This window comes from Lolium perenne, chromosome 3 (assembly GCF_019359855.2).
Source record: "Lolium perenne isolate Kyuss_39 chromosome 3, Kyuss_2.0, whole genome shotgun sequence".
Taxonomy (NCBI): domain Eukaryota; kingdom Viridiplantae; phylum Streptophyta; class Magnoliopsida; order Poales; family Poaceae; genus Lolium; species Lolium perenne.
Genome location: NC_067246.2, coordinates 226,177,847 through 226,187,242, shown reverse-complemented (window position 1 = coordinate 226,187,242; position 9,396 = coordinate 226,177,847). Strand labels below are relative to the sequence as shown.

At 43.5% G+C, this 9,396-nt stretch overlaps 1 protein-coding gene across 2 annotated transcripts; it reads right to left on the bottom strand.

Moving 5' to 3' along the window:
* Positions 1-2,977: 2,977 nt before the first annotated feature.
* LOC127343541 (uncharacterized) lies at positions 2,978-8,029 on the bottom strand. 2 transcript variants are annotated; one of them, XM_071828359.1, is made up of 6 exons: positions 7,470-8,029; positions 7,137-7,342; positions 6,270-6,338; positions 4,877-4,963; positions 4,229-4,348; positions 2,978-3,321 (listed from the first exon to the last, which is right to left on the bottom strand). In XM_071828359.1, exons 1-4 carry the CDS (start codon positions 7,590-7,592, stop codon positions 4,942-4,944), a joined length of 420 nt encoding a protein of 139 aa, XP_071684460.1. In that variant the 5' UTR covers positions 7,593-8,029; the 3' UTR covers positions 2,978-3,321; positions 4,229-4,348; positions 4,877-4,941. The 2 variants fall into 2 exon arrangements, with proteins under 2 accessions (XP_071684460.1, XP_051225625.1); XM_051369665.1 differs by lacking the exon at positions 4,877-4,963.
* Positions 8,030-9,396: the final 1,367 nt, after the last annotated feature.

The following is a 9,396-nucleotide window of genomic DNA, read 5'->3' as shown; positions in this document are numbered from 1 at the left end:
AGATGGATCTTGCACGCTTTGATTCGCTGATTTCTTCTATTTGTATTTATTTATTTTTCGTGAGTCTTGTGCATCAAGCATCATCTGCACCTTCTACTGGGTAGCCCAGTAGGGAGGCGCGCTTTGGTTTGTTAATTTGACATTGAGTTTATTTTATGATATAAGCGTTGTGAAAAACAAATGGAGATGTTTGGTTGCTGAAACAAAAATGTGAACCTGGTCAAATAGAGTATATATTCACAATTTATAAAAAAAGAAAACAACCGATTATAAAACCTGATGCGTTCAAATGGAGTAGAAAATAATTGGAAGTGTGCTAAGAGCATCTCCAGTCGCGTCCCCCAAAGCGTCCCCCAAAGAGCGCCGGATCGAGCGTTTGAGGGACGTGTTTTGTTCGTGCCGCGTTTGGGGGGATGTCGCTCCCCAGCCGCGTCCCCCAAACGCCGCCCCCAATCAGAAATTCATATAGTTTGCATTCAAAAGAGATCGCGATCAGAGTAACGGCGATCAAAGTACTGGGCGCGCGATCATATTACAGACCGGTGGTGCATGCTAAATTAGAAGAAGGGGTTGGCCGACGGCGACGTATCCTGAGTCGACGTAGGCCCGTCGATCATGATCACCTTGTCGCGATCTGCCCGGTGCTGTGCATGCTCCGTCTGCTCCGTCGCCGACGCAGAGGCAGAGGCCGACGCAGGTGTAGCAGTAGAAGACGCGTCTGCCGGCTCTTGCTCCGCGATTGCTGCCGCTGCCTGGGCCGCTGTGTCGGCCGCAGCCTCGGGCGTCGCCATTTTGGCTTCGATGTCGTCGAGGATCTGACCTTTGAAGAAGTTGTGCACCGCCCGCGTCCGGGGAGACATTCCCTCTGTCGATGCTCTCAGCAGGGACATGTCGTCCCTGCGTTTCTTGAGCTCCAACTTCTCCTCTTGCCTCTTGAGCAGCTCCGCCCACCTTTCATCGGCCTTTTTGTTGCGGGAGAGAAAGGTCGAGGAGACGTCGGCGAGACATTTCGTGATCGACGCCTGCGTCTTCTCAAATGATGCAGCGTCGGCCAAGGCGGCCTTGGCAGCCTTGTTGCCAGTAGAGCCGGGAAGTAGAAGAGGTTGTTGGGGTTGAAGCCGCCATGCGGCAGCCCATCCCGGTACTGGGGCGACACAAGTGGCGGAGGGGCCGTCGTTGTAGAAGGCGGATGTCGACGGAGAGATCACTCCCGGAACGTACACCAGAAAGGACGTACTCCATGGGCTCGCGTTGGTGGCAGAGATACACCCGGCCATTATGTGTTGGTGCTGGCGCGCCACCAGAGCCTTCTTCTCCTGCTCCGCCGCCTTCCGTCCTTTCCGCTCCGCCGTCGCCATCTTCCGGCGCAGACAATCTTGCTGCCATTGATCATCGGTCCATCCTTCCGGCTTCTTCTTCGGATCCGGCGCCTTCCGCGGCTTCGCGAACGGCGCTTTCGCCCCTTTCGTCTCATTGCCCAGCGGCTTCTTGGCCGCTTTCTTGGCCATCTTTTTTGGGGCTGTCGGCGGTGCCATGAAATGGGGAGAGGGTAGCGGCGGCGGGTGGACGGCGGGAGGGAGAAACAAATCGGCAGGATAGGAGAAATGAATCGGCGGTGGGATATGTGTTGGGAGGACAGAAATGTGCGGCGAGATTGGCGCGATGTGGCGGGAGGGGCAGGATTTTGCGGGAGTGGGAGACGTATTTTCCCTGTGTCGCTGACGCGTCAGGCCCGCGTCGTTTCGCCTCGCTTTTCATTGTGTCCGGCGTGCCCGGTGCGTCCCCTGTGGGACGGGGATGGGCTCGGGGCGCCGGACACCGTATCGGGCCGCGCCGGACAAAAATCGGCTTTCGGGGACGCGGCTGGAACCATTTTTTTGTCCGGCGCGCCCCAAATCGGTTTGGGGGACGCTTTGGGGGACGCGACTGGAGATGCTCTAATTTATTTGTTTTGTTTTGCTACCATGTAAGATCAACATTGCAAAAAAGAGTGTATCTAAAGAATAACATTGTTGTTTGGTCAAAATTAATCTATTGCTCTTGGTGACAACACATGGATGCTTTCAATAGCAAACTAGGTGATTCCCCGATCGTTGCGGCAGAAATTGGTAGCACTATATTCTATGAATACATAGTTGAGATCATATGAGCTAGGGCCTCCTCTGTGGGGCTCGCGCACCCTTGGCAAGATTCTAGGGTTTTAGTTTGGGGATTTTCTGTCCCTTGACCTGACCTTGTCGGTGTTGTTGAGATCCCTGGTGGCCTCCTAGTACTCGTGCACCAATCTTCCTTGATGGTTTCGCCGGCTTAACGTCGGCACCGTCCTTGTAGTGTTCCAGTGATCAAGACTGCATGAGCACTGCCTCACCATGTCGTGGTTACTGCTCTCGTATGCAGGTAATTTTCTCCCCTCTCTCTTTGTACTCCCTCTCTCTATTGATCTTCTGCATTTCCATTCTCGTTTGGTTGCTCTGCTAGAATTCCTGTTCTAGATTGAATTGCTTGATCTACTATGTTAAAGGTACTAGTTGAATGCCCGTGCGTTGCCACGGTATCTTTTTTTCTCATTCAGAATGTTGTCATAATACATATGAATATTCATGTGTTATAAAAAATTAGGATTCCTTATTGCTTTATGTATTCCAAGAAATGGTAGTATTATATCTTTAGGACAGCGCACTAAACGCGTGATATTTCACATATTCTTCTTTATAGCTTCCCAGACGCACCCCAATAATTTCCAACATATATGTTGCGTGTCATCCTAAACCAGCTAGAAGGCTAAGAATTCACAGAGCTTCCTTACTTCCTGGCTGGGTTATGCCTTACTACAATCAAAAGAACATGGCAGTGATGGTGATATATGTCTCCTCTCATTTTTATGTTTCTTGGACACTTAAGAATTGTTGTGTTTGGTGAGATAAAAATATGTCACCAAAGATACCAAAAGAGTACTAATTAATACACTCCCAGTTCCTTCGCAAATATGTGATTTTGAAATCACTTGTTTCATGGATTTACTCCTCGGTTTGATTAACAAAATTGAAATATATTACTTCAAGGAATAAATAAGACGATAAAAGGAAAAAAAAGATTACCAGGGGCCACAAAAGTTTTGGGAAGCCGCCACAACCTTCCCTTAGCCCCTGACAATGTTCCCAAAACCAAAGGCAATTGTATATCCAACACAAAATGGCGCACACACCAGCACATTTCTCCGCAAGTTCTTCGACACCCAACCTTGTCCTGTATTAAATACCCCCAGAAGCAACAACCACAAATTTATGGGGTCCTTAACGAAGAGCCACTTGTTGCAGTTATCTGCAGTTTAGACCAAAGATCAACTCAATAACAGATTATGGATATCAAAGTCAGGGCATTAGCAGGAACTATGCCCTGAAAGCATTGACTATTGCCAGCATTCCACATGACCATATGAAAACCATCCAATCATTACTCCTAAGTTTAGATATTAATGCCAACAAACTATCACACACAAGATAAGTTTGTCGAGGACACAATTATACTGAGAGCAGATTGAACTACTCTTTGTTCATATTTTAGTTCTATGGATGTATCTAGACACATTTTAGTTCTAGATACATCCATATTGAAGTCAATTAATATGGATCGGAGGGAGTACTACTCTTTGTTCATATTTTACAACTGGGCAAGAGAACAGATTATCAATAGTCTTATCATGACAACATTGAATATATGTTTTTCTTCCCTTCCCCTCCCGCTGTGCAACACCTCTGTCCTCTGATGAAAACTAACTTGTCCCTTTTTTTTCTTAGAAATTTACACACATAAAAGAATATTATTAACATTGCATGCCCAAAAATGTCTGACTTTGGGAAAACAGTTTTTGCTCCCTTAGGTGCAACTTCACATTGCCCACAATAGCATTGCTGACATGTACTACATTTCAACTACATAAAAGTAATGGAGTCACAATTAACTCTAGAAAGGGTAAAATGTTTATTTTGAACTTGTGCTAAAGAACCAGTAGATATTGAGCATGGCAGGCACCAATAACAATAAGATTTTTTTGGAATTCTGTATTCGATAGCAAGTTAACCTTGAGACATGACATGTGTCTTGTCTCCAAGAGAAACATCTGCTAAGCAGTGGTGTAACTAAAGAAGAAAAGGATAAGAGACATTTTCTGTAATATCATAGAGTGGAGATGCAAAATGTACATAGATGCGCTAAAGAATATACTCACAGGTCAATCCTTTTTAGTGGTTTAGACATCTCTCCGGACACAAGCCAATGCAGCATCCCTCTACTCCGTTTTCCTGCCTGCTCCAATCACAGCGTGGATCTATCCTCCATGTTCAGAAAACTGTGAAATATCATTTAACATCAGTGTCAGGGACATATGGTGTATCTGATTTGTACGCCTTAGCAATGATAATGTGGTAATTTAATACTTGTAAAAGCACAGGTACTTTATGCTGCCATGAAGAGAGGATTGTCAATCAAGTCACTATATCAAAACAAACAAACAAAAATATGTATCCCTCCGTTCCAAAAAAAAGTTGCTTAACTTTTTCTAGATACGAATGTATCTATAACTAAAATGTGTCTAGATACCTCCGTATCTAGACAAAGTTGAGAAGCTTTTTTTTATACGGAGGGAGTATAAGGTATGTTCTGCTTTTATGTGTTCCCACAAAAATTGGCTGTAGAATTTAGCTAATCCATCACCATGCACCTACCCAAACATATACATCATGAAGCAAAAAAAAAAAGTATGCTAGCACCCAATGTGGCAGCTTACTGAAAAACATTAGACTGATAACACATGAGGCATATATTGCTAACACCATGGTGCATAAATGTTGTTTCTGTTAGGAAAAGCAAATGTTACCCTGGATATTGATTAGAGCTGAAGATGAATCCCTCCATTATATTACTTATAAACTTCCTCCGTTCCTAGATATAAGCCATATAGTTTCTGGCATGGAAATTAAGGAACATACATTTAGAAAAAAATACACCATGTTTGGCTGGGATTAACCCTAGGCTATTGACATGAGCTAATAGAGAGTTTTGCATAAGATAAGGAAACCTAATCAAATCCCTAAAAATATTGTCCATACAAGTGAGGCAACACAGTAAACCTTATATTCTGGATTTTTCTCAAAAAATGGTTTATATTTAGAAACGGAGGGAGTACATCCTAATTTAGAAAAAAATGAGATATCATTTTTGGGATGGAGCGGGTATTAATTATGGTACGCACTTGCTAGCAAATTATCTGCTCCCTTGAAAGTAGAAAGAAGCTCATCGGCGGCCCAATTTTGAAGGCATGCAGAAGTGCATCAATGCCCATAGTTCAGAAAGGTTGTTCTGGATAGGAGCGCCTTTTAGTAGTACATGCCTTCGCATTATATAATATTCAAGGACATTATACAATACATAAAAAATTGCAGTAGTCACTCTAATCCATATTACTTGCCGCATAAATGGATGTATCTAGACCCATTTTAGTGTCTAGATACATGTGTTTCAACGCCAGTAATATGGATCGGAGGGAGTATTATAATTTTATCATCTCTGCTATATATACCAACTATCAGTTATTCTTTAAATGGACCGCTATCATCTTGAAGAAGAAATATCTGAGTACCCTCACACCTAAATAAGAAAGAATGTATGCACATATCTCCACCTTGTAGGCATACATGTAAGGATGATTGCTTCAGCTATATTAGAACCGAATGCTCATTGCTCCCTCCATGACATGGTTACACCAAATGCTAATGAATTTTCTTATTTAACAAGATTTAGTCTGATCTAACAATTTCTCGAAAATTTATTCCATTTAAAATTTTGAACAGCAACATGTACAAGGGTGGGGTGACTGCAATCTTGCTACTAAATGGCACTTGTTGTCCTCAGTGTATTTTCAAAAACAAATATTGAAGAACAGGTATCATTTAAACATTAGTAAGTTCCGTGCTTCAGGAGCATTCTACTGTTCCTTATTTAGTTTATGATTGCTATTACCTTAGGCATCATGTTGTTTCGATGTAAAGAAGCACATCGGACCAGTGTTCCCAAAAGTTGCAACACCAACATACTTGCAATAGGAGGAAATTTAAGCTGTCCATGTTGAAATCTTCAAATAGCAAGTTGAGAATGATAGACAGATCTTGCGTACATATGTTGAAATATTGAAACGTTGCTACGGTAACAAGGCGTTCTATACTGGAAAAATAGTAGGAGCATTCAGTGCCAAAAGATTAGCATAAACTTACTGATGATCAGTTAGGACAATATCTGTCGAATGAGGCATCCATTCAAGTGTCCAGTACATGCAGTCCTTTCTGCATAGAGATATATACATGTAAGGGTGCTTGCAAATATTATTAACAAAGTGGAATATACTTTTAATCCTCAAGATATTGGTAGTATAGATGTTAATAGTGTTGTTGTATTGCCGAAATATCAAGGAGATGAAATTTTTGACTGGGAACTTATTAGTGTGAGACTCTCAGTTCATGTGCCAATTGTGAATAATGTAAATGCTAAACTGAATCATAATTAGTACAGTAAATATGACATGAACCATACATTCACGGATTCTAAAGCAAACTCACTAAACTTCCAAGCACCGATAATTGTAGAGCTCACACTGGTGTCAATTAAGATGATTACCAAAGTACGTAGGACAAGCAACATTTGAACATATAGAAGCATTTTACTCCCACCGATGATAAAAGCGTCGGAAGTGGCCATTATGTAAAAAAAAAAACCGGGGTACTGAGCCGCTCCGTGTGATTCCCTGCATGCTGCAGCTGCTTGGGTCGAGACTACTGAGCCGCTCCACGCGATTCCTGGACTCGGGCAGTTTGGGTTGACGGATGGCGTTGTACTTCTTTTTGTGAATTTAGTAGGGCGTAATTGTAAAATGTGATTTTCATTAGGATTCCAATACTTTTTTGGGATCGGAGGATTACTTTTTATTGCATCCATTTACTTACGTTATTTCCAATTTCAGTTAAATTGATTTATATTCTAAGTGATAACACCATTGTGGTCATATATCTAGGAATCAAATTAAGGAACAATCTACAGGCCTATCGGTCCAAAATAGCAACATTAAAGAAGACATCAAAATAGACCTGTAGAAGTGCCGCGAACGGTTCTTCTCTCTCCTTGTCATGCCCCTGGGCAGGAAGAAGAGCCAGATGCCCCAGCGTTGCGCCGCCCTGCGGAGGAAAAACAGGCAGGATTGTACCGTGCCTCTGTCGCCTCCCCGCCCCCCGTAGTTGCAGCCAGAAAATACCCGTTTGCCGATTCCCTGACCTGGCTCGTCCACTCCAGCAGGCTGTAATCACACAGAGATAAACAGGGACGGTAAGGTAAGCATAGAACCCTGTGTACGTCGAGAGATTGGCTGGATTGGGGTAGAGGGATCAATAGTCTAGGAGATGGTTGAGGAGGCGGGAGGGTACCTGAGATGAGCTGGTTGTCGTTGAATTGGGAGAGTGGGACAGGGTCAGTGCGGGGGCGCTTGCCGGAGCAGGTGGTGCGGCGCTCGTGGGCCTGGATCTGTTCAACCTCAATCTCAAGCGCATCTTCCTAATACACCGGTCTCCTCGACACCGCGACCACCATCGGCCCTCCCCTGCATCCCGACGGCCGGCAGCTGGTTGTGCGCCATGACGCGGCGGAGGTGCTCCAGCCCGGCAAGATGACCTTTATGGCCGCCGCCGCGACTTGTGGTCCCTCCTCTCCCTGCCACGCTCGACTGCTCGAGTGCCCCTCCCCTGCGCTCCTGCAACAGTTTGTACGGAAACCTCCGCCCCAGAGCCAACTTGCACGGGTCCTGCTGCGGCAGATCCTTCTTGATGCGCTGGGAAACATCGGCGGCGGCGCTCCAAGACCACGCCCGGCTGGAGGCGATCTGGAAGGAGGAGGGCGACCACGCCCTACTCGCAGGGGCGAGACGAGGGGCGGCGGCAGGACCCTATGCTAGGGTTCCATGGAAGGAGGCCCGACTGTTGCTTCTTTTTCGCTGTGGTGTTCCGAATGGGTATTTCTCACTTATCGGTGGCAGAGAAGGGTAATTAGATGAACCAGGGATTACTACGACCTATTGTACCATTAGATGTAAATTGGACGGCCCGGATGATTTTAATGACGACCGCAAAGTGCGTTGAGTGTCAAACGACCAACTCGTATTTAATAGTAAAGATTGGACCTAGGAGTAGTTCCTAGTGGCTCTAATTGACTAAACTATGCTGCTAATCTTTGTTACTTCTCCATTTTTACTATGATCACTCGGTTCTATCATTAAGTTGGCCACGGTGTATCTATCTACACGTGTACTTTGTACTGGACTGATATTCATTCTGCTGCTCATGTGCAGTAGTTGAATGATTCCTTTTAGTTGATTGCAGATGAACATTTGTTTTCGAGTTTAGTTGGGAATTGTGCATGCTTCTCTTCTTGGAGCTATTGCTTTAGAAAGGTTAAACGTACATTCTTGATTGTGCTTGGGGGGCATGATGTGATGCCTTGGCTATGAAATGAATATAGCCCTTATATGAAGTTTATAGTGAACATGGGTGCACATGCTCCCTATATTTCAAAATACATCTTACATACATTTTGAATTTTTTTTAAAATTGAAACTAAACGTTCGCACGTACATCTTCACGTGCTACGTGCTCATAAAGTCATTTCATAAAAAATCGACTTATTATGTGACGTGTGTAAAAAAGACAAAATTCAATGCTAAAAATAATGCTTTTCATAAGATAAACTTTCTATTTTTTATATAGACCACATAAAATATTGGTTTTTCGTGAAACTTGACGAACGCACGTATATTATGGAGATGTACATGTAGAATTTTTTGTCCAAATCTTTTAACATTTCGAAATATGATTTTTGGTAGGGGGAGCATACGCACCCGGGAGCCAAATTGAATTTCCGTGATTATATTGACTTTTCTTGTGGGTTACCTCAGTTGCTTAGATGCAGTGAATTTCAATAGTAGTTCCTGCTACTGCTTGTTTGATCTCTAAATGTATTTGCAAGTATGGATTTGGATGGTGAGCTTGATCAGCAGTAGGTGAACATCATATGTTTGCCACTGATATATTTGATGTTGAAAGAAATAAGTAGAGAATATCCAAATGGATTAATGCATACTGCTCTACTCCTCTGATGGTTTAGGCTTTAGTAGCTAGGTGTTTTTCTTGGCTTCTTGGATGAACTGTGCTAGTTGAGATTAATTCTGGCTATGCTATTTTTTTCTAATGTCAAGAGCAGTATTTCTTGGTTTTCTAATATTTATCTAGTTGCTAATTTGAGTGCAAGCTTCACTTGGTCAAATGCCAAATAATGATAAACTTATATTCTAGTTTTTGTTGT

Excerpts from the sequence above, each read along its gene's own strand:
- LOC127343541 (XM_051369665.1), bottom strand. The coding sequence starts at position 7,592 with ATGCGCTTGAGATTGAGGTTGAACAGATCCAGGCCCACGAGCGCCGCA. Across the intron at positions 7,343-7,469 it reads CGACAACCAGCTCATCTCAG|CCTGCTGGAGTGGACGAGCC; the intron begins GTACCCTCCCGC and ends GTGTGATTACAG. Across the intron at positions 6,339-7,136 it reads CGTTCGCGGCACTTCTACAG|AAAGGACTGCATGTACTGGA; the intron begins GTCTATTTTGAT and ends ATCTCTATGCAG.